The following is a 22,496-nucleotide window of genomic DNA, read 5'->3' as shown; positions in this document are numbered from 1 at the left end:
GTCATTAACATTTTACCGTACTTGCTTTATCACATGTTTATAGTGTTTTTTACACTCTAGATATTTTTAAATGTTTATGAAGCCAGATTTTATGTTTTCTTTTTTATGACTTCTGGGTTTTGTCTTGCTTAGGAAGCCTTTTCCCATTCTTGAGGTGACCATATTCTTTTCTTTCTAATTGTGTATAAGATTTAAATTTTTTTATCCATATAGAATTTAGTTGGTGTAGGAAGTGAAGTAGATAAATAACTTTATTTTGTTAATGGTCAGAATTTTACTGTGAAGGACCACATAGCAAATATTTTTGGCATTGTAGACCATATGGTCTTTGTCACAGCTACGCACCTGAAATCAACCACAGACAATATGTAAACTTTATGTAGGTGAGTGGATTTGGCCCAGGGGCTGTAGTTTGCCGATTCCTGGCCCAGTTATCACAACTAGTATTTATTGACTAATCCATCCCTTTCCTCCACCTCCCACCGTTCTGCCTGCCTGAAATGCAACCTTTGGTTTATTCTCAATTTCCGTATGTTGTGTTTGTACTGTGGACTCTTTGGTATCACTGATCTGTTCATTTGTGTTTCAGTTGTCCCACCTTTACAATATGTTTTAATGTTGGATGGGGCTCCTCTCTCCCTGGTTAGCCTTTTTTTAAAAAATATATTTTATTGATTTTTTTTTTTAGAGAGGAAGGGAGAGGGAGAGAGAGTTAGAAACATCGATGAGAGAGAATCATCGATCAGCTGCCTCCTGCACACCCCTTACTGGGGATGTGCCCACAGCCAAGGTATATGCCCTTGACCGGAATTGAACCTGGAACTTTTCAGTCCGCAGGCCGACGCTCTATCTACTGAGCCACACCGGTTAGGGCTAGCCTTTATTTTAAACAATTTTCCTGAGCCTGCCGAGTGGTTTCTTGGCCCTCGCTGTTATAAGCAGTGCTGCAGTAAATAATATTTCTGTATGTATGCAAGCATATCAGCCCGTTAAATCCCAGGAAAACTGTATTCAGAGAGTATATAGATTTCGAGTTTTGCCAGCTATTGCCAAAGCCCCCTCCATAGGGATTGTTCCATTTTCACTCCTGCCAGCAATATTAGGGTTCCTGTTCTCCACACAGCCTTGCCAGCAGTTTGCTGTCAGACATTTGGACTTTTGAAGATCTGTTAAGTTGAAAGTGTTCTATCTTAAACCTTTCTTACAAAAGAATTCCAAGTTTATATATATATATATATATATATATTTTCTTCACTGTAGGAGGTAGAACTTAATTCCCCTCCTCTTGAGGATGGGCTGGTCTTAGTGACTTGCTTCTAAAGAATAGAGAGTAGAAAGGGATAAAGAGAAACCTGACAGATCCCACCACACAACCAGGTGATCAAGGTCAGCATCACCAGTGATAAGACATGTTATTAACATGTGCACCCTGGTACTATGTGATCTGAAGGACAGCTCATATCTACTGTTTTCTTCTCCCCAAAACACTGGAACCTTCATCACGTCAAGTCTAATCACAAATCAGACAAACCCAAGCTGAGGTACATTCTACAAAATACCTAACAGTACTGTTCAAAACTGTCAAGATCATAAAAACAACAACAGAAAGAAAAAAAAAAAAAAACAAGGAAAGACCAAGAAACTTTAACAGACCAGAGGGGGCCATAATGACTAAGTGGAATATGGTAGCCTCGATTTGATCTTGGAACAGAACAGAAAGAGGATAGTAGTGGAAATACTGGTGAAATCCTAATATAGTGTATAGCTTAGTTGACTTCTGTGAACATTAGAGGAAGCTGGGTGAAGGGTATACTAGAATTCTGTTATCTTTGAGCTTTCTGTAAATCTAAAATTATTTCAAAATAAGAAGCTTGACTTCATCAAGATTAGAAACTTGCCTATATCAAAGGATACTATTCAGAAAAGGGAAAAGACAATCCACATAAAATCAGAGCATATTTCCAAGTTACATATCTGATAAGGGATTAACACCTAGAATATATAAAGAGCTCCTCCTGCAGCAGTTCAAAAGTAGACACCACACTTGCATAGACAGTTCTCCAAAGGAGATATACGAACGACCAATAAGCGCATGAAAAGATGGAGAATGACAAGTGCTGGTGAGGATGTGGAGAAATTGGAACCTTGGTGTGTTTCTGGTGGCAATGTAAACTGGCGCAGCCGCTGTGGAACCCAGTTTGGCAGTTCCTCACAAATTAAATAGAGGGTTACCGTGTGATCCAGCAATTCCACTCTTGGAAATTTACCACAAGAATTGGGAGCAGCGACTCGGACAGATACTTGTACACCCGTGTTCGTAGCAGCGTTATTCACAATTCCCCGAAGAACCAGTAGGTGGAAACAATGCAGGTGTCCATAACCGATGAATGGATACACAAAATGTGTACCGGCCCTGGCTGGTGTGGCTTGGTTGGTTGAAGCATTGTCCCGTACACCAGAAGGTGGCGGGTTTAATTCCTGGTCAGGGCACATACCCAGGTTTTGGGTTCGATACCCAGTCAGACCACGTACTAACGGACCAATGTTTCTCATTCTCTCTCTCTCTCTCTCTCTCTCTCTCTCTCTCTCTCTCTCTGCCTCTTCCTCTCTAAAATCAATTTTTAAAGATACATATCCTCGGGTGAGGATTTTTTCCCATTGATCTTTAGAGAGTGTGGAAGGGAGTGAAGGGGGGGAGAGAGAGAGAGAGAGAGAGAGAGAGAGAGAGAGAGAGAGAGAGAAAGAGAAAGAAGGAAGCATCCATGTGAGAGAGACACATCGACTGGTTGCCTCCCACACTCGCCCTGACTGGGCCAGCGGGGACCGAGCCTGCAAACAAAGTACGTGCCCTTGACTGGGAATCAAACCCACGACCCTTCGGTCTGCTGGCCAACACTCTAACCACTGAGCGACCGGCCAGGACTCAGTGAGGATTTTTTAAAAATTTTAATGAGGTATATACCATACATACATACATACATACATACATACATACATATTCAGCCATAGAAAGGAATGCAATTCTGATACATTCTATAACATGGATGAACCATGAAAACATGCTAAATGGAATAAGTCAAACACAAAGGGACATGTGTGATTCTACTTAAAAGAGGTACCTAGCATAGGCAAATTAATAGAGATAGAAAGTAGAATAGAGGTTGTGCAGAGAATTATTGTCCAATGAGCACGGAGTTTCTGTTTGGGATGATGAAGAGGTTCTAGAAATAGTGGTGAAGAATGTACATTGCTATGATGCACTCTGTGCCGTTGAATTGAACACTTAAAATGATTAAAATTGTACATTTTTGTTCCGTATATGTTACCACAATAGAAATGATTTAGAAAAACACACAAAACTAAAATTTAAATGTTTATTTTTAAATGGTGTATCCAGTGTAATTTTAATTTTCATCTTTCATATGATTGAGATAGAGCATCTTTTCAAATATAAATCGTTTATATTTCTTTACTGTGAATTATTCTGTTCCTTTCCTTTTTCCTTTTTTTTTTTTTTTTTTGTATTTTCCCCAGTTTATTATTTGTCTTGACTTGGCTTATGATGATTTTTGTTTCTTTCCAAGCAGACATGTTTTATTTTCATGAAGTCAGATTTAGTTGTCTTTTCTTCCATGGCTGCTGGATTTGTGTCATAGTTTTCCCCATTTCAAGCTTATCAAGGAATTTATCCCATGTTTTCTTCTACTTTTAATGTTTCATTTTTTCCATCTATATCACTGACCCATTTCAGCCTGGCCAGAGTGACTCAGTTGGTTGAGTGTTGTCCTGTGCACCGAAAGGTTGTGGGTCCGATCACTGGTCAGAGCATGCTTCTCTCACATCCATGTTTCTTTCTTTCCCCCCTCTCCTCTCTAAGCATGTTCTCGGGTAAGGATTTAAAAAATCCTTCAATTATTGACCCATTTTATTTTTTAAAGATCTTTTATATATATATATATTTTTTATTGATTTCAGAGAGGAAGGGAGAAAGAGATAGAAACATCAATAATGAGAGAGACTCATTGATTTGGCTGCCTCCTGCACGCCCCCTAGTGGGGAGCGAGACTGCAACTCAGGCATGTGCCCTTGACTGGAATTGAACCCAGGATCTTTCAGTCCGCAGGCCAATGCTCTATCCACTGAGGCAAGCCGGCCAGGGCAATTACTGACCCATTTTAAATGTATCCTGGTTTATATGAGTGAAGTATAGTCAGTTATAAGGTCTTGCACATGTCCATTAGTTCATCTTCTTGATGCAGTTATGCTTGGGATCTTCCAGTTTTCTAACCAGCGGCACCCTGAATTACAGGCAAGGTATTTATTTCCGCGTATTAATTTTGTATCTGGCATCCTTACTGCTTTGCAATCATTTTTCAGTTGATTCTCTCAGACTTTGCAGTCATATCCTCATATCATTGACAAGTACTGGTGATTTTACCTTCTCCTTTCCAGCTTTTAATCCCTTTTCTTCATTCCTTTGTTTAGTTGTTTTAGCTAGTATCTTAGAACAACGTTAGTGCCGAAACCGGTTTGGCTCAGTGGATAGAGCGTCAGCCTGCGGACTCAAAGGTCTCGGGTTCGATTCTGGTCAAGGGCATGTATCTTGGTTGCAGGCACATCCCCAGTAGGGGGGTGTGCAGGAGGCAGCTGATCGATGTTTCTCTCTCATCGATGTTTCTAACTCTCTACCCCTCTCTCTTCCTCTCTGCAAAAAATCAATAAAAAATATATTTAAAAAAAAAAAAAAAGAACAACGTTAGTAATGGACATGCTAGTGTTGTCCCTGCCCGGGATTGGGCTCCTGCTAGTGGTAATGTATATGGTGTCTGTTTCTCCTTGTTTGTTGTTGTTGTTGTTGTTGTTTTCTTAATATATTTTTATTGGTTTCAGAGAGGGAGAGAGAGAAACAGCAACGATGAGAGAGAATCATGGATCGGCTGCCTCCTGCACGCCCCCCACTGGGGATGGAGCCTGCAACCCAGGCATGTGCCCTGACCGGGAATGGAACCGTGACCTCCTGGTTTGTAGGTCGACGCCAGCCACTGAGCCATGCTGGCTGGGCCAGTCTAATACTTTGTAAGTCATCGAAGAAATGCACATCAAGTCAACTTGGCGATAATTACTTTACGGTTATTGCAGTGGGAGTTTAAACGAAACAGCTGCTAGTGCTGGCAAGGTGACTGAGACACAGGCAGGGCGCAAAATGCACGGTGAGGCAGAGAGAGAAAGAGAGAGAGAGAGAGAGAGAGGGGTTGGGGGGGGGGGAGATGGGCAGGGATCTGGGCCTGCAGGACCCTCAGACCTTGTAGGACCTGGGTGAGCATTCTGGTGTTTTATCCTGAGGGTAAGAGGGAGACACTGAAGGGGGTGACAGGACTGGGCTCAGCTGGCTTCGCCTTGGAGAGCACTCACTCGCGTTTGGGGTGTAGAGAGTGAGCTGGCTGGAGTCCCGGGTGGAGGCCAGGCGTCCACACCCGCAGCCCAGGGAAGGAGGACAGCATGGACGGGAGAGGCGAGGGAGGGAAGGAGAGGAGCGGATGGTGTTTGTGAGAGAGGTGGGAGCCCGCTCGCCCCGCGGGGTCTGGATTTAGGGACCCCTGGTGGGGCCCGGGGCGGAGGGTCTAAAAAGAGGGAGTGGGTAGGGCTCAGCCTCACCTGTCGCACGTTCCAGAAAGGACGGCCCTGTAACCCCTCCCACTCGCCTTCCCCCAGGGGTGGCCGTGGGGACAGGACTGGCCGCTACGGAGCCACCGACCGGTCCCAGGACGACAGTGGGGAGAACCGCAGCCGGGACCATGACTACCGGGACATGGACTACCGCTCGTACCCCCGCGAGTACGGCAGCCAGGAGGGCAAGCATGACTACGACGACTCCTCCGAGGAGCAGAGTGCGGAGGTGAGGGCGGCAGGGCCGGCCGGGCCCGGCGGGGGGCAGGGGGTGGCTCCTGCAGGTAGCTTTCCGCTCCCATGCCTTTGGACTGTGCTCAGTGGCTTTGCCTCACCTGAAGGCTCTGTCCCCACTCCCCCTCGGGGGGGGCTCCTCTCCCGAGTTGGGGCTCCCTGACTTCCATATGCTTGGCTCTGTACTTCTGGGGGCCCCTCGCCACCCCCTCTCTCCCTCTTCCCCCGGCCTCGGCTCGGGCCCACGGTTGGCAAGCCGTGCGGGCCTGCTCCCAGCCGGACGAGGCTCCCGGGAGGCCCGCCGTGGGCGTTCCCGGTGCTGCGAGAGCCCCTGGACAGAAGGGCAGGCCCCCCCCCCCCCCGAGGCCTGTCCGCTGTGCTCCATGTTGGGAGCCAGCCCGAGGCTTAGTAGGGAGGCACGGTGCTCCCCATGAGGGGGCCTTCAGCTGAGGGGAAGAGGCAGCCTTGCCTTAGGGAAACCCCGTTTGAGGGGCAGCCAGGGCCCTGGTCTGAGCCAGCAGGCAGCGCCCTTCCTCAGCGGGTGGGAAGGATGGTCTTGCAGCCTCAGCCCTGGAAGGGCAGAGTGTGGGCCGTGGGCCTCCCTCTGGGGTGGGGGTGGGGGGTGTCTGATGCAGAGACCCCTGTGCTAAGCAGCCCAGCTTTCCCAGTCGGGGAAGGCAGCTGGGGCGGGAAGGATAGGAGCGGAGCACTGAATCATCTGGCCCTCCCGAGGGCGGGAGGGGTGGACCCCAGCCTGGCCTGCTCGGTCCTGGAAGGATGGGATCCTGGTGGTGATGGGCTGGTCCGGCGGAGGATCAGGGACCGGGAGGCATGCTGTGGCCCTTGCACGCTTGCTTGGCTCTGACCAAGATCTTAAGCTGTGCCCATCCCCACGACTGGGCTGCAGGGCCCGGGCCCAGGCCGGGAGTCACAAGCCGTGCTCTGGGCAGTCCTAGCTGAGCTGCCTGGGGAGGAGCAGGGAGAATCAGAGGGCGGGGCTTAGCGTGCCAACCTCAGGCCACCTCTTCCCAAGGAGATGTAAGCAGGGTCTGGCCACCAGTCCGTGGGAGTCCCCCCCCCCCCCCCCGCCAGCAGAGCCGCCGGCTCCTTCCCACTCCCCTCCCAGGCAGCCCACGGAGGCGTCACGTCCCGGGGAGAATGGCCAACCCCCGGAGGGTTGCAGCACAGGGCCAACCCCCCTGCCTGCCCCAAGCCTTTAGCCGGAGCCCGCCCAGCCCTGGCTTTCAGAGCCCGCCTGCCTCAGAGAGCCAGCGGCCAGCCCCCAGGCCCACCCCAGACTGACCGCGCGTCTGGCGTCTCTCGTCTCGTTCTGTTGGCCAGGATTCCTACGAGGCCTCCCCGGGCTCCGAGACTCAGCGTAGGCGGCGGCGGCGGCACAGGCACAGCCCCACCGGCCCGCCAGGCTTCCCCCGAGACGGCGACTATCGGGACCAGGACTATCGCACGGAGCAAGGGGAGGATGAGGAGGAGGAGGAGGAGGAGGAGGAGGAGGAGAAGGCCAGTAACATCGTCATGCTGAGGATGCTGCCACAGGCAGCCACTGAGGATGACGTACGTGCCCCCCGTGGCCCCGGGCAGGCGGCAGAGCAGGAGGCCAGGCTGGGTTTCCTCCAGGGCCCGCACCTTGTCCCTCCCCCGGCCCTCGGCACCTGTGACCCCTTCTCCCCCCCCAGCTCCCGGCTCCCGGCACTGACCTGTCCTCCTGGTCTGGAAGGAGGAGCGGAGTGGCGGCTAGATTGGATGCGGGAGGGAGCAGAGCGTTCCTCCCGCACATGCCCCTGGGCCTTCGTCCATTCTGCGCATGTTGGTTAAGGGCCAGAGGTTCGCCAGGCCCCATGCCGGGTATTGCTGGTGGCAGAGGTGATGCTGGTGGAAAGGGTCCTCCTGGGATTTTATTCTCACCCCTCCCCCTGCCCTCTTTTGGCACCTGCATCAGATCCCCTTACTGGCCTGGCCACAAAGCCTCGGGGTTGTTTTGTTTTTTTTTCTGTGTTTTTTTTTTTTAATCCTCATGCTTAGAGGAAGGGAGAGAGAGGCAGAGGCAGAGACAGAGGGAGGAGAAAGAATGCTTAGAGGAAGGGGGAGAGAAAGAGAGAAACATTGATCAGTTGCCTTCCGTAAATGCCCCAACTGGGGATCGAACCCACCACCTGGGTGTGTGCCCTGCCGGGAATCGAACCATGCACAGGATGGGGCTCCAACCAGCTGAGCCACTCCAGCCAGACAAGCCGTGGGTTTCTCTTTGACTTCCTTCCTGCGCTAACAGCCTCTCCATACTGTTTTCCGTGGTGGCGTTCCCTTCCCTCTTCCTCCCGTCTCTCCTGGTCCTTCTCCTGTAGCCTTCCCCCGAGGAGCCCCAGTAAAACCCGAGAGGGCCGCTAGCATAGCCTCCTGTGGTCTCTTCCTCCTCCCTGCCACCTCCCTGCTCTGTGAATGCTGCTCAGCTCTCCCCTGAGATCTGCCAGCCCCCTCCAGTCTGGCCCGCCTGCCCCCTTCCTGGTCAGACAGTACTGAGCGCTGACCCCTCTTGAGGATTTCTCAGAGCGGGCCACACACCACGTCTGACTTAGTCCTCAGCCACCCCTTGGAGAAGGTACCCCTTGTATTTCCAGTCTCTGGATGGGGAAGCCGGGCCCCCAGCAGCGAAGGGACTTGTCCCAAGTCCCCGCCAGTGAGGGGCAGGGCAGAGTTGGGGTCTGAAACCGAGCAGGTGGGCCCCAGAGCCCAAATTCTTGCAGTTTCCTGAGTCCTTCCTGAGTGTTTGTGCCCCTGATAATCTCCTGTGTGTGTCCCTTTTCATCCTCGTGTGTGTGTGTGTGTGTGTTTAATCTCCTTTCTGTTCTACCTGAGAAGGGAACCGAGGCCCAGAGGCGTTAAGGCTGCTGCCTGAGGATGCCCAGCACGCACTCCCAGGCTTCTGCGAGAGCCACCACTGGCCTAGAGACCCTGCCTCACCTGGGCCACATCCCCAGCTGCCTCTGCAGCGCCCCTCTGGCTTCCTTCAGCCAAGCCGCACCTTTTCGTCTCTGCCCCAAGTTTTGTTCCCCTCGGGTTCTCGGAGCAAGCACGGCTGGGAGTTTGCTCAGACCCCAGCCCTTCTAGTTTCGTGCGTGCGTCACAGGTCTCGTGATGCACGCAGGGGGCAGCCCCTTGGCCAAGGGCCGGAATTGCATCCCAGCTTTCCTCGCTTTGTGGCTGCGCCCGCCCACCATCCTCCGGGGCCAGGCTCGCTCGCTCGCTCTCTCTCCTATTGTCCTCTGCCCCGAGGCTCATCACTGCCATGCTTCACCTTGCGCCAGGCCCGTCCTCCTCCTGACTCTCCAAGTCCGGGCCGCATGCTGAGACTGGGTACTGGTGTGGGGCTGGGGCTCTGGTCACTTGGGGGAAAGCCCCGAGAGAGAGAGAGAGAGAGAGAGAGAGAGAGAGAGAGAGAGAGAGAGAGAGGGAGGGAGGGAGGGAGGGGGAGGGAGGGAGAGAGAGAGAGAGAGAGAGGAGACGGTGTGTGTGCATCCCCAATGGCCCCTCGGGGCCTGGAGGCCTCCAGCCGGCCTCAGCTCCCCAGCAGCCCCTGTGCTGAGCCCGCCCCAACCTGTCTCTCCCCTTACAGATCCGTGGCCAGCTGCAGTCCCATGGCATCCAAGCGCGCGAGGTCCGGCTGATGAGGAACAAATCCTCAGGTGAGCTTTCGTTCGAGCGCCTCCCCCTTCTGCTGGCCAGCCTCCGCCACGAGTCTCCTCCTGCCTCTGCCTCCTCCGCACCCTCCCTCCCCTGCCTTCCTGCCACAGCTGGGAACGGGCAGCTTGGGGTCCCCCTCTTGTTCTCTCCCCTTCATCCCGCTCTCCTCACAGCTCTGGCCAGCAGTCTCCTCCCAGGGGCTGTTGGGCAGGAGGTGCAGCTCTGAGCTGAGCTGAGCGCTCCCCAGGGGCAGGGCCAGGGCCAGGCTCCGGGGAACCTCCTCTCTGGGACTCGGAGTATCTGAGATGGTAACCGCCTCCCACTGTACCCCTTGCCCTCTCCGTTCTTCTCCTTCCCCTGCCCTCCCTCTCCCCCCCCCCCATTTTTCTGGTAACAGCCTCTGACCAGAAAGGAGGTCTGACACGGCCCCACCCATGTATCCCAAGAGGGGAGGCAGGGGATGGCTCTCACCCCAGGGCCCATCCCAAGGAGCAGCCAGAATTTCTGGCCCCACCTGTCCCCTCCCTCCCTCTTGCAGGCTGCTTGGAGGTGGCCTGAGGGTAGTAGGGGGTTTTGGGGGGAGCTGTCTCTACAGGATCTCTGGCCCAGGCTCCCCAAGGCAGGCACAGTGGGGCCTCACTCTGCCTGGGCTTCTCTCTCCATCTCAGCCTCTCTCCTCCCCATGCCTTCATCTCTCTCTCTCTCTCTGTCTCTCTCTCTATCTCTCTGTGTCCCTATCTATCTATCTATCTATCTATCTATCTATCTTATCTATCATCATATCATTCCACCCTCCTGTGCACCCTAACAATTCTTCTTTTGGAGATAAGCATGCACCCCCAGCCCCGCCACATCCTAGCCCTCCCTGTGTCCACCTCTGAAGGTGGAGCTGTTTCCCGCAGCCTCCAGCCCGGGCGCCTTTCCTGGCCCTGGCCAGGCCTGGAGTCTCTCTCGGCAGCATGCAGGCCTGGCCCCACTTCACCCTGGCCCGGCCACAGGCCATTGAGATTGTGGTCTCCGCCCCCAGCAGTGCCCCAGGTGCGGCCTCCTCCGGCCCTGGGCACGCCTCCCAGACACCCACTGATGCTTCCAGGTCTGCCTGGCCGGTCCCGGGCTGGGGGCGGCTCTCTTCCTCCCCCCGGGCCCTGACGTGGCTCCCTCCTGAGGCCACCTCCCCCATGCACTGTGGCAAGGCTGAGGTGACACTGTCTCCCGAGCCCTCCCGGTTCCTGATGGGCCTGGAGCCTTCCGAGCCTCTCCGAGCCGCTCGGCCCAGCTTTCCTTTTGCTCCTTGGATGAAACACCTATGACGGGGCCCCTCGCGGGCGCCCCTGGCCTTGAGCTGGGCCCTGCCCTTCCGTTACTTATTCTGGCCCATGTGGAGCCAGCAGCCTGCCCACCTGCCCTCCTTCCTTCTCTGGAGACAGATCTCTACTCGTACCCTGTCCCTCCCAGCTCCTCCGCTCCGTCTCTGTCACCCCGGGCTGGCCTGAGCCCCGTCTCTGTCTTTCTTCCCAGCTGGCGTGTGTGCATCTGTTCCCACCCACCCACCTCTCTCTGGCTGTTTCCCCCCTCCTCCTCTCCTCTCCTCTCTCCTGCTCCTCCCAGTCATCTCCCTGGCCTCCCACCCCATGGTCTTTCTCTCTGATTTGTTTCTTTCTCTCCCTTTCTGCCTTTCTCCTCCCCCCCTTCCCTCTCTGCCCCCATCCTCTCCCCTCGGGTCCCGCCCCCGGGAACGCCGTGTGTCCAAAGCTGTTGACTAACCCACTGCGTCTGTATCTGAATGCTGTCTCCAGGTCAGAGCCGGGGCTTCGCCTTCGTCGAGTTTAGTCACTTGCAGGACGCTACACGATGGATGGAAGCCAATCAGGTTGCTTTGCCGCACTTGAACCCCCCCCCCAAACAAATACTACTTTGTAATCGAGCGCTCCCCATCGCCTGATTCTTATGGACACAGTTCCCTGCCCTGTGGCCCTGTGTCCCACCCCCCCTCCCCGTCCCCTCTCTCTCCCCCTTCCTGACCCTCAATATCTCCTCTTTCCATCTCTCGCTACCCACTGGGCAGCCCATCCAGAGCCCACAGTCACCACCTGCCCCTCCCCGGCCAAGCACTAGCTCCGCCCCTCCCCCTCTCCGGGCACAGCTTTCAGAGAAAAGGCTGGAAGGAAGGGTCCCACTCCCGGGGGGGCCTGTCCTGCTCCCGGGTCAGGCAGCGCCAGTCCTCTGTCCCCCCGTCCGGCACGGCTGGATCCAGCCGCGGGGGAACGTGGCTGGCGGCACAGTCAGTAGCAGGCCCCGCTGCACCAGCGCTCCCTGCCCGTGGGTGCGGCCCTTTGATTCCTGCTCAGGAGGCCAGCCGTGCTCTGTGGCTGTAAAGCACCAGTCAAGTGTGTTCGCTTTATCCACCAGGACCCGCCTGCCGCCCCAGTCCTCCCACTGCACCCACCCGCACAGGGGTCCCCGCCTGCCCCCTCAGCCAGGAGCCCTGCTGCCTGAAGGGAAGGGAGCCTGCTCCCCCAGCGGCTTTGGGACCTTGAGTCCTAAGGACCTGCCTGCCCACCCAGAGCCTGGCTCGGTGGTGTGCGGCGCTGTCACTGGCGGGGGGCGGGGGGGACAGGTGTGCTGGAAGAGGGCTCAGTGGGGCCGCCCCTGGGACCTCTCTGCCGGTCCCTAGGCTAGTGCCGGACCCAGCCGGCCACGGGGACACCTCCTCCCAGCAGGAACTTCCATCCTCTCAATATGCCTCTCTCTCTCTCCCCTTCTCCAGCACTAGTGCGCGTGTACTCTCTCTCTGTCTCTCTCTCTCTCTCTCTCTCTCTCTCTCTCTCTCTTTCTCTCCCCCTCCTCTCCCTCCCTTCCCGCCCCCCTCATCCCAAGTGTAGCCTGTGTAGTGCTGGCCCCGAGTGTGGCCTGGCAGTGGCAGGGCCGAGTGGGGGTTCCCCCGCTGTCGGGCAAGCGTCGCTGCGCCGAGCCCCGTGTGCCCGGCCGGCCTGTGTTCACGTGTGCGTGCCCTGACCAGGCAGCGCACAGCTGCGCCCCGGGGCTGTGGCGCTCTCCCTCCCTCCTTCCCTTCCTTCTTCCCTCGTCAGTTCTCCGACCTCCCTCCGCTCCCTGTCCCTCATCCATCCAGCTGAAGGGCTCGCTCACTCTCTTCTCCTGTGCTGAAGCGGTGCTGGGGCACTGCTGCCCGGGCCTCACTCGGCTCTGCTTCTCCCTGCAGCACTCGCTCAGCATCCTGGGCCAGAAGGTGTCCATGCACTACAGCGACCCCAAGCCCAAGATCAATGAGGACTGGCTGTGTAACAAGGTACAGGGGCGGCGGGCAGCGGCGGCCGCGGACCGAAACGGCAGCAGCCGGGGCGGCAACATCTCTGTCCCCCCGGGACCTCTGAGGGCTGGCTCAGCTCACGTGGCCACAGTTCCTTGCCACCCACCCACCCACCCACCCGTGTGTACTGAGCTTTTCCTGGGTGCCAGGCTCTGCCCTCACGAAGCGTGATCTTGCCGGAAGTCCCAGTAGATGGCCCACAAATAACTTACGTAAATGATGAACTAGTGATAGTGGAGGCATAACATGGTGTGTACGAGGAGGACCTCAGACCAGACTGGCTGGAGTGAGACTCTCCCAGCTCCACCCGGATTCTGATCACGGCCCTTTCCCTCTCTCTACCTCACTTTCCCATCTCCAGCATGCAAATAGTAATGGCACCGGTCCCCAAAGGTGCTTGGGAGGATTAAAATGTGGTGATGAGGAGGTCACACTTGGAACAGCAGCTGGCCCACAGGTAGCAGCACCGTTGGATGTCAGCCGTTATTCTGGAGGAAGGCACAGGGTGTCGGAGTCTGTGTCAGGTGACCTGACCTTAGAGGCCACTGCGACACAGCCACGGCCACCTGAGACTGAGGGCTCGGGCTGTAGGCTTCTGTAGTTCTAGTCCCGAAGAGGAAGCTGAGGTTCCAGAGAGGTGGGACTGTGGGTGAGCCCTGAGCCATGACTTGCTCCTGATGACAGGGACCCTGGGCGCAGGTCTTCCCCCCTCCCCCCCCCCCGGGGCCGGCCTCACAAGCAGCCCTAAGCTGTAGCCCCACCCCCCGCAGCTGGGTGGCAGTCCTGAGATCCATGGGGAGGGCGGAAAACTTGGGGACTCCCTGGCCCTCTCCTCAAGACGAATTCTGCCTAGGAATGGGGTTGGGGCTTTTGTGTTTAAAAAAGAAGAATAATGCCAGAAGGCAGGTGTCTGCTGTCTCCAGAGAGGTAGGGACAAAGCAACAGTGGAACTCCGTCTCCCCTTATGTTTGCAGACACTCCTCGAGACCAGGGAATTCTCTCCTTTCCTCTTTTCACCCCCCACGTCTTTGTTGGAAATACCCTCCCGCCCTGGCTGGTTTGGCTCAGTGGCTAGAGCGTTGGCCTGCAGACTGAAGGGTCCTGGGTTCTGATTCTGGTCAAGGGCACCTCAGTTGCAGGCTCCTCCCCACCCCATCCCTGGTCAGGGTGCATGCAGGAGGCAACCAAATGATGTGTTTCTCTCACATCAATATTTCTCTGTCTCTCCCTCTCTCTTCCTCTCTCCCTAAAAATCAATGGAAAAATATCCTCAGGTGAGGATTAACAAAAAAAAAAGAAGAAAGAAATGCCCTCCCTGCCATTCCCACTGCACAGGCCAGTCCTCCCCTCCCCCAGACAGTCACCATGGCCCCCCTCGGGTCTGCTGGCGTCTTTCCCACCTTCTCACCTGTAACATCCCTCAGAGCCGCCCCTGACCTTCTCTGCTTAAAACCCCCAGAGCTCTGAGCTTCAGCGCCACCGTCCTCCATCACCTAGCATCACCCTTCCTCCCCAGCCTCGGCTTTTGCCCGTCTCCTCGCCCTCCTTCAACAGCCACAGCAAACCTCTGGTTTCCCAGCAAACCCACACCAAACCAGACTTCGGGGTCTCCTCAGATCAGACAGCCCTGCTGACCTGCCCAAGCCGAGTGAGCGGTGCCCCCCAGGGCCCACCGTCTTCCCCAGGGCCCTGATGGTGGCTGGACCCGCACGCTCACCTGCCCCTCCGTGCTGCTGGCAGGCCCTGAGGGCAGAGGCCACGTCCTGGGCATGCAGGGCAGAGCCTGGCACAAGAGTGCTCAGTACCTGACCTTGGAGCAGAGACGTGTGGCAGCTGGGGGGGTCTCCAGAGGCAGATTTCTCGGGAGCGGCGGGATCCTAGTCCTTGAGATAAAGAAGGGCTGGGAATCTGGCAAAAGAGAGGGCCTCCTGGCTTTTAGGGAGAGAAACATCGGAGGTTTCTAACAGGGAAGCCAGTTCTGGCAAGAGGAAGCTACTAACGGGCCAGTGCAGGGGCCGGGCCCGGGTGGTGGGACCTCGGAGGAGGCAGCAGTTTCCTGGGTGGTAAAGTTGTGGATTCCTGAGCTGGGCTGGCGCCGGGGGGCAGATTGGAGACCGAGTCAAGGGGAGATTCACAGGCCCGAGAATGACAGCCAAAGCCCCCCGCCCCCTGATTCTGGAGCCTCCCTTCCCCGGGGCGGGCCAGGGTTCCCTGGGGGACCCATGGATCCAGGTTTGGAGGGCAGAACGGGAAACCTCCCCCCTCCCTCTGACGGCCTGGCCTGTGCCTCACAGTGTGGCGTCCAGAACTTCAAACGCCGAGAGAAGTGCTTCAAATGTGGCGTGCCCAAGTCAGGTGAGGCCCCCCCCTCCCCGCTCCCGGGACGCTGGTGGGAGAGGGCAGAGGGTGGCCAGCCTTGGGGCCTCGCCTTTGTCACTGCCCCGTCTCCTGCCTCCCCCGACAGAGGCAGAGCAGAAGCTGCCCCTGGGGGCCAGGCTGGATCAGCAGACGCTGCCGCTGGGGGGACGGGAGCTGAGCCAGGGCCTGCTCCCCTTGCCGCAGCCCTACCAGGCCCAGGGCGTGCTGGCCTCCCAGTCCCTGTCCCAGGGCTCAGAGCCAAGCTCCGAAAACGCCAACGACAGTGAGTCAGTTGTTTGTTCCTCCTTCCTCCCTGCCCTCGGGTGTCTGGGCTGGGCTCTCCAAGGCCAGGCAGATGCTGGCCAGGACTGAGTCCTCCCAGGGATCTCCAGCTGGTGGGGAGATAGGCAGGTGATGGGGGGAGAGCCGGGGCGGAGCAGGACCCGACTGGACTCGACTTTGGGGGGCGGGGGTGTTGGGAAGTTCTCGGCAGGGGAGCGACTGAGCTGGGACATGGAGCTGACGGGTGTAGTTTGTCCCGGAGGAAGAAGTGAGGGGCAGCAGCAGGTGCCAAACTGTGGAGGCCGGAGGAGAGGGTGCGGTGGGAGCCAGCAAAGGGGAGGGCTGGAGCGGAGAATCCGGGGCGCCCCCTAACGCCGGGCCCCTTCCCGCAGCCATCATTTTGCGCAACCTGAACCCACACAGCACCATGGACTCCATCCTGGGGGCCCTGGCACCCTACGCAGTGCTCTCCTCTTCCAACGTCCGCGTCATCAAGGACAAGCAGACGCAATTGAACCGTGGCTTCGCCTTCATCCAGCTCTCCACCATCGTGGTGAGGGCGGCACAGGGGGGGCCGGGCAGCCAGGGTCCCGGCCCCCGGGCGGGGAGGGGGGACCCTGACCCCAGCCCCCACCGCGGCCCCATGGCTGGCAATGGGGCAATGGAGCCGGGGACTTCCCCGGGCCTGACCCTTCTGCCCCTGCTTCCCCCTCCTTCCCCTAGGAGGCAGCTCAGCTGCTCCAGATCCTGCAGGCCCTGCACCCGCCGCTCACCATCGATGGCAAGACCATCAACGTTGAGTTTGCAAAGGGTTCTAAGAGGTCAGGGTCCCACCTGTGTCCCTTCCCAGCTTGTCCCCCAGCCGGGGGGCCCCCCATCTCACTCCCAGTGTCTGACATCCTCCCCAGGGACATGGCCTCCAACGAAGGCAGCCGCATCAATGCTGCCTCTGTGGCCAGCACTGCCATTGCTGCGGCCCAGTGGGCCATCTCACAGGTACTCAACGACTCTCCTCCGCCCCGGCACCTGGAGAGCTGGCCGCCGCGACCCGCTCGCACCCTCTCTGCGAGCACGAGGGCTGGCTTGCTCTTTTGCTTTTCCATGGACCCAAAACCCTCCTCTCACAGTGGCTGCCGTGGGCTCTGAAGCCTCCCTCCCTCCTCCTCACCTCCCAGGCCTCCCATCTTCCATGCCGCTGTGGCCGCTTTTCTCTCCTGTGTGGCGGTTACCCTATGGTCCCGAGTTAACTACCACCTCTTTGCCAAAAAGGAATTATTGGTCAGGGGCTAAACAAAAACGGGGAGCTGAGACTAAGGCAGGGGAGGAGGATGCTTCCCTTGGCCCGACGCCCAGCACACGCACCACACGCCAGACGTACCCGCGCCAGCCCCGGGAGCGATGGGCATGCGCCTTGGCTCCCGTCTTGTTCTCGCTGCCTCCCCGCTCCGCTGTGCCCCGCAGCCCTCTCGCCTCACTTGTCTCGAGGGCCGCATGCTTTCTGTCGGCAGACACTAGCCTCGGCTGTGGGCAGCGCTGCTTAGCAGGTTAACCCCCCCCCCCCGCCCCCCCGCCCCCCGTCTCCCCTCCTTCGCTAATGAGCCCCTCCCACCTGCCCCTCAGGCCTCCCAGGGTGGGGAGGGAGCCTGGGCCACCGCTGAGGAGTCATCGGTGGACTACAGCTACTATCAACAGGACGAGGGCTACGGCGGCAGCCAGGGCACAGAGTCCTCCCTCTATGCCCATGGCTACCTCAAGAGCGCCAAGGGCCCCGGCATGACGGGAGCCAAAGGGGACCCAGCTGGAGCAGGTGAGCCCCGGCGTCCCTCCTCTGTCCCCCGTGGGGGCCGGCAGGCACGGGGTCCTGGCCCCCCCCCCATTCACAGGCGCGTCCCTCCTCCCCGGCCCTCTCTCCAGGTGCCGAGGCCTCCCTAGAGCCGGGAGTAGACTCGGTGTCGCTGCAGGCTTTCTCCCGCGCCCCCGCTGGTGCCACCCCTGGCATCTACCAGCAGTCGGCAGCCGAGGCCAGCGGCAGCCAGAGCGCTGCTGCCAACAGCCAGGTGAGGGGGCCGGAGGGAGGCCCCAAGGGGGCGGCGGGCGCCGTGGGCATGAGCAGACACTGAGCCCTGTTCCCCTGTCTGGCCCCATGAGCAGTCATACACCATCATGTCACCTGCTGTGCTCAAATCTGAGCTCCAGAGCCCCACCCATCCCAGCTCGGCCCTGCCACCAGCCACCAGCCCCACTGCCCAGGAGTCCTACAGCCAGTACCGTGAGTAGCCCGGCTGCGCGTGGGTGGTGGGGAGCTCTTAACAAGGCAGGGAGGGGTTTGACGCCCCCTTACCGTCCCCAGCTGTTCCCGACGTCTCCACCTACCAGTACGATGAGACATCCGGCTACTACTATGATCCTCAGACCGGCCTCTACTATGACCCCAACTCCCAGGTGACGGGGCGGCTCGGGGAGTGAGCGGGTGGGGGCTGCATTTCCCTTCTTGCGTTCCTCCCTCATGCCCCTTCCCCCTCCTCTCCCCCCCCCCCAGTATTACTACAATGCTCAGAGCCAGCAGTACCTGTACTGGGATGGGGAAAGGCGGACCTACGTTCCGGCCCTGGAGCAGTCAGCCGACGGGCACAAGGAGACGGGGGCGCCCTCCAAGGAGGGCAAAGAGAAGAAGGAGAAGCACAAGACCAAGACGGCCCAGCAGGTGAGCACCCAGGTCCAGCAGTCGCTGCTGGCTGTTCCTGTCCCCCAACGACTGCATTGCCGTCCTGTTACCCCCGCTGCTGAGGGAGCATGCGTACGTGGGCAGGAATTTCGCTCAAGGGGTACCAGGCCCTGGTCTAGCTCCGTTCTCTGCTATGTGACCTTGAGGCAGGGCAGTCTCCTCAGTACGGGACAGGGCCTCACACCTCCCTGGGGTGGCCAGTGCCATCCACGTGAGCTTCGCCAGCTTTCCTGTCCCCCAGTGGGAACCCTCACACTGCTGGTGGGAGTGTAGGCCGGTGTGGGCCTGCATACACCTTGGGGCGCACCCCACTCACAGCATGGGGGTGTCCATGTCTGCATGTAGATAAGTTCCAGAGAACTCCGGCCCAGCAGGGGGTGGGCAGGAACCAGCCACGGCGGTGTTCTGTGTATGAGCAGTTGGCGGGGACCTCACTGTCCATGTGTATAGGGAGAGTGTGACAGTCTGAGGGCAGGCCTTAAAAGCAAGAAATTGGCAATCTGGCCAATTCTAAAAATGGTGTTGTGTGTGTGTGGGGGGGGGGCGGGGACAATATAATATGGGATGTGGCAAAAGATCAGATGTAAATAAAAATTATAGACAAGAGAAAGCCATCCTGTGCATTTTAGAACGGCGAAATGAAAAAACACAGGGAACAGCCGAAACCGGTGTGGCTCAGTGGATAGGGCGTCGGTCTGCGGACTGGAGGGTCCCAGGTTCAATTCCGGTCAAGGGCATGTACCTTGGTTGCGGGCGCATCCCCAGTAGGGGGCGTGCAGGAGGCAGCTGGTCGATGTTTCTAGCTCTCTATCTCTATCCCTCTCCCTTCCTCTCTGTAAAAAATCAATAAAATGTATTTTAAAAAAAAAAGAAAGAAAAAACACAGGGAACATAATAATGCGGGTGTCTGTCAGGAGAATGGGCGCACAGCTGGAGAGGGGCTTGATGGCCATCGGTGACAGTGACAGAGAAATGCGAGCTTTCAGCACTGCCCCTCTCACCTGCCTGAGGTGCAGGGCAGGGTGGGGCATGGAGCTGGGTTTCTGAGCGCCTCCCCCCCCCCTCCCCCCTAGATCGCCAAGGACATGGAGCGCTGGGCCCGCAGTCTCAACAAGCAGAAAGAAAACTTCAAAAACAGCTTCCAGCCTATCAGCTCCCTGCGGGACGATGAGAGGCGGGAGTCAGCCACCGCAGACGCCGGCTATGCCATCCTGGAGAAGAAGGTACGGTTGTGGCCGCCCATCCGCACCCCTCCCCCCATCTTACCACCCCGCCGGTCCCTGCGGCGTCCCTGAACTTGCGTCCTTCCACCGCAGGGAGCGCTCGCCGAGAGGCAGCACACCAGCATGGACCTCCCGAAACTGGCCAGCGACGACCGCCCAGTGAGTGCCCAGGCCAGGAAGTGGGGGGGGGGGGGTCAGGTGCCTCTGATCTTGCCAGGCCTGACCTCCTGTGCCCTCCTGCCCATTCTACAGAGCCCACCCCGAGGGTTGGTGGCAGCCTACAGCGGGGAGAGTGACAGTGAGGAGGAGCAGGAGCGAGGGGGCCCGGAGCGGGAAGAGAAGCTCACGGACTGGCAGAAGCTGGCCTGCCTGCTCTGCCGGCGCCAGTTCCCCAGCAAGGAGGCGCTCATCCGGCACCAGCAGCTCTCCGGGCTCCACAAGGTGACAGAGGGCGGTGTGGCAGGAAAACCTTGGTCCGGGCCCGGCCTGGCCCGGCCCGGCCGCTTCACTCCTCCTGTCCTCTTGTAGCAAAACCTTGAGATCCACCGGCGAGCACACCTGTCAGAAAATGAACTAGAAGCACTTGAGAAGAACGACATGGAGGTGAGGGGTGATCCATCCTAGCCTCCATCCCCTCTGTCCCTTGCCGTGTCCATCCCCTCGGGCAGCTGGTGCTCAAGTTCTCGGCCGAGAACAGCCCGGCTGCCATCAGGTATCTCGCATCCTGTCCCTGTGAGGCTGTCTCCCGATCCCCCCATGCCGGCTGCTCACACCCACAGTGTACTGCCTGCCTCACCTGGATCCTCCTCCTGGGACCCCCCCCCGCCCCCATCGATGCCCATATATCCCGCCAGTAGTGACCAGCTCCCCCATTCTCTCACACACACAAACTTGCAGCAAATGAAGTACCGGGACCGGGCAGCCGAACGCAGAGAGAAATACGGCATCCCTGAGCCACCAGAGCCTAAGAGGAGGAAGTACGGTGGCATGTCTGCCGCCTCCGTGTGAGTGCCCAGGGCCAGGTGGGGGGCCTGGGGCCAGCAGGCCAGGCACTCACACTGTACTCCTGCCCCCCGCAGAGACTTTGAGCAGCCCACGCGGGACGGCCTGGGCAGTGACAACATCGGCAGTCGCATGCTCCAGGCCATGGGCTGGAAAGAGGGCAGTGGCCTGGGTCGCAAGAAGCAGGGCATTGTGACACCCATTGAGGTGAGTCTCCCGTGATCCCATCCCCATCCCCCATTTCTCTCTGCTGCAGCCCCGCCTGCCCCCCAGCCCCCCAGCCCCCCCAGGGGATGATTGCCAGTAAGCCAACACAGTCTGCCTTCCTCACACAGGCCCAGACACGGGTGCGGGGCTCCGGTTTGGGTGCCCGAGGCAGCTCCTACGGGGTCACCTCCACGGAGTCCTACAAGGAAACATTGCACAAGACAATGGTGACCCGCTTTAACGAGGCCCAGTGAGGACCTGGGAGAGCTCCTTCTACATCTGCTCCTACCAGCCCGGGACGGGAAGAAGGAAATGTCTGCTGTTCTGAGCAGGGCTCCGCGCCTGTCCACCAGCCCACTCCCCAGCCAGACAGGCCGTGACCAAGTCAGACTCTTGAGTTGGTGACTTGTTGGAAAACTGGGCTAGGATCAAGTTCTTTTTGTAATAAAAGCTGAAAAGTCCACAGCCTGCATGTCTCTTTCTCGTGTCGCGGCATTGTTTGTGGCCCACACAGACACAGGAGCATCCGCAAAGATGGAGAAGGGGCCGAGGTGGGTGGCAGTGATGGCATTCAGTGTCTGTACATGGTAACTACCAGCTCAGTTGGGGGGGGCGGTTCTGGCCTGTGCCCCAACCCACAAGATTCTGGTCACAGCCCTTCACCACGGCCAGGGCCAGAAGGTCCTGCTGTGCCAGGAAATCCAGCATCACCAGGGCACCGTCAGGCTTGAGGTCCACCAGGGTCACAGCCAGCATTTTGAATACCCCGTCCCCTGGCCTTGCCACCCTGCAGGGGCATTTCTGTAATGGCAAGGCTACACTGCATTTGGCCCTCCCTGGGTCTGGGACAAGGCCCTAGGGCAGTGGTCGGCAAACTCATCAGTCCACAGAGCCAAATATCAACAGTACAGCGATTGAAATTTCTTTTGAGAGCCACATTTTTTACACTTAAACTTCTTCTAACGCCACTTCTTCAACATAGACTCACCCAGGCCGTGGTATTTTGTGGAAGAGCCACACTCAAGGGGCCAAAGAGCCGCATGTGGCTCGAGAGCCGCAGTTTGCCGACCACGGCCCTAGGGCAGTGGTTCTCAACCTTCCTAATGCCTCGACCCTTTAATACAGTTCCTCATGTTGTGGTGACCCCCAGCCATAAGATGATTCTTTTTTTTTTTTTTTAAATATATTTTATTGATTCTTTACAGAGAGGAAGAGAGAGGGATAGAGAGTTAGAAACATCGATGAGAGAGAAACATCGATCAGCTGCCTCCTGCACACCCCCTACTGGGGATGTGCCCGCAACCAAGGTACATGCCCTTGACCGGAATCGAACCTGGGACCTTTCAGTCCGCAGGCCGACGCTCTATCCACTGAGCCAAACCGGTTTCGGCCATAAGATGATTCTTGTTGCTACTTCGTAACTAATGTTGCTACTGTTAATGAATCGTAATGTAAATATCTGTTTTCCCATGGTCTTAGGCGACCTTGCTAGCAGTTCTCAACCTGTGGGTCGCGACAGGGTCGCCTAAGACCATGGGAAAACAGATATTTACATTACGATTCATTAACAGTAGCAACATTAGTTACGAAGTAGCAACAAGAATCATCTTATGGCTGGGGGTCACCACAACATGAGGAACTGTGTTAAAGGGTCGAGGCATTAGGAAGGTTGAGAACCACTGCCCTAGGGCATCTCCAAGTGGATAACAAGAGCAATCAGACACAAGTAGGCCCTGTGCCCTTGAAGGGCTGATGACCCCAAGGAGTGGAGAGA

At 57.4% G+C, this 22,496-nt stretch overlaps 1 protein-coding gene across 4 annotated transcripts in view; it reads left to right on the top strand.

The window, feature by feature from the left end:
• Positions 1–21,183, top strand: part of RBM10 (RNA binding motif protein 10) — a 31,628-nt gene extending 10,445 nt beyond the window's left edge. Inside the window, exons 3-25 of one of the 4 annotated variants that reach the window (XM_028127662.2) lie at positions 5,713–5,896; positions 7,243–7,473; positions 9,530–9,599; positions 11,394–11,467; positions 12,818–12,904; positions 13,287–13,382; positions 15,220–15,280; positions 15,390–15,566; positions 15,958–16,118; positions 16,289–16,386; positions 16,474–16,561; positions 17,186–17,372; positions 17,480–17,622; positions 17,717–17,834; positions 17,916–18,007; positions 18,105–18,269; positions 19,364–19,513; positions 19,607–19,672; positions 19,766–19,954; positions 20,042–20,116; positions 20,411–20,517; positions 20,593–20,722; positions 20,851–21,183. In XM_028127662.2, coding sequence (XP_027983463.2) covers positions 5,713–5,896; positions 7,243–7,473; positions 9,530–9,599; positions 11,394–11,467; positions 12,818–12,904; positions 13,287–13,382; positions 15,220–15,280; positions 15,390–15,566; positions 15,958–16,118; positions 16,289–16,386; positions 16,474–16,561; positions 17,186–17,372; positions 17,480–17,622; positions 17,717–17,834; positions 17,916–18,007; positions 18,105–18,269; positions 19,364–19,513; positions 19,607–19,672; positions 19,766–19,954; positions 20,042–20,116; positions 20,411–20,517; positions 20,593–20,722; positions 20,851–20,976 — 2,875 coding nt within the window. In that variant the 3' untranslated portion in view covers positions 20,977–21,183. The remainder of the gene's footprint in view (positions 1–5,712; positions 5,897–7,242; positions 7,474–9,529; positions 9,600–11,393; positions 11,468–12,817; positions 12,905–13,286; positions 13,383–15,219; positions 15,281–15,389; positions 15,567–15,957; positions 16,119–16,288; positions 16,387–16,473; positions 16,562–17,185; positions 17,373–17,479; positions 17,623–17,716; positions 17,835–17,915; positions 18,008–18,104; positions 18,270–19,363; positions 19,514–19,606; positions 19,673–19,765; positions 19,955–20,041; positions 20,117–20,410; positions 20,518–20,592; positions 20,723–20,850) is intronic. The other 3 variants (XM_028127664.2, XM_028127667.2, XM_028127666.2) reach the window with 3 other exon arrangements.
• Positions 21,184–22,496: the final 1,313 nt, after the last annotated feature.

Source organism: Eptesicus fuscus, chromosome 1, assembly GCF_027574615.1.
Source record: "Eptesicus fuscus isolate TK198812 chromosome 1, DD_ASM_mEF_20220401, whole genome shotgun sequence".
In the NCBI taxonomy this organism is placed as follows: domain Eukaryota; kingdom Metazoa; phylum Chordata; class Mammalia; order Chiroptera; family Vespertilionidae; genus Eptesicus; species Eptesicus fuscus.
Note: the sequence above shows the minus strand (reverse complement) of the source record. Positions and strands in the feature narration are given on the sequence as shown.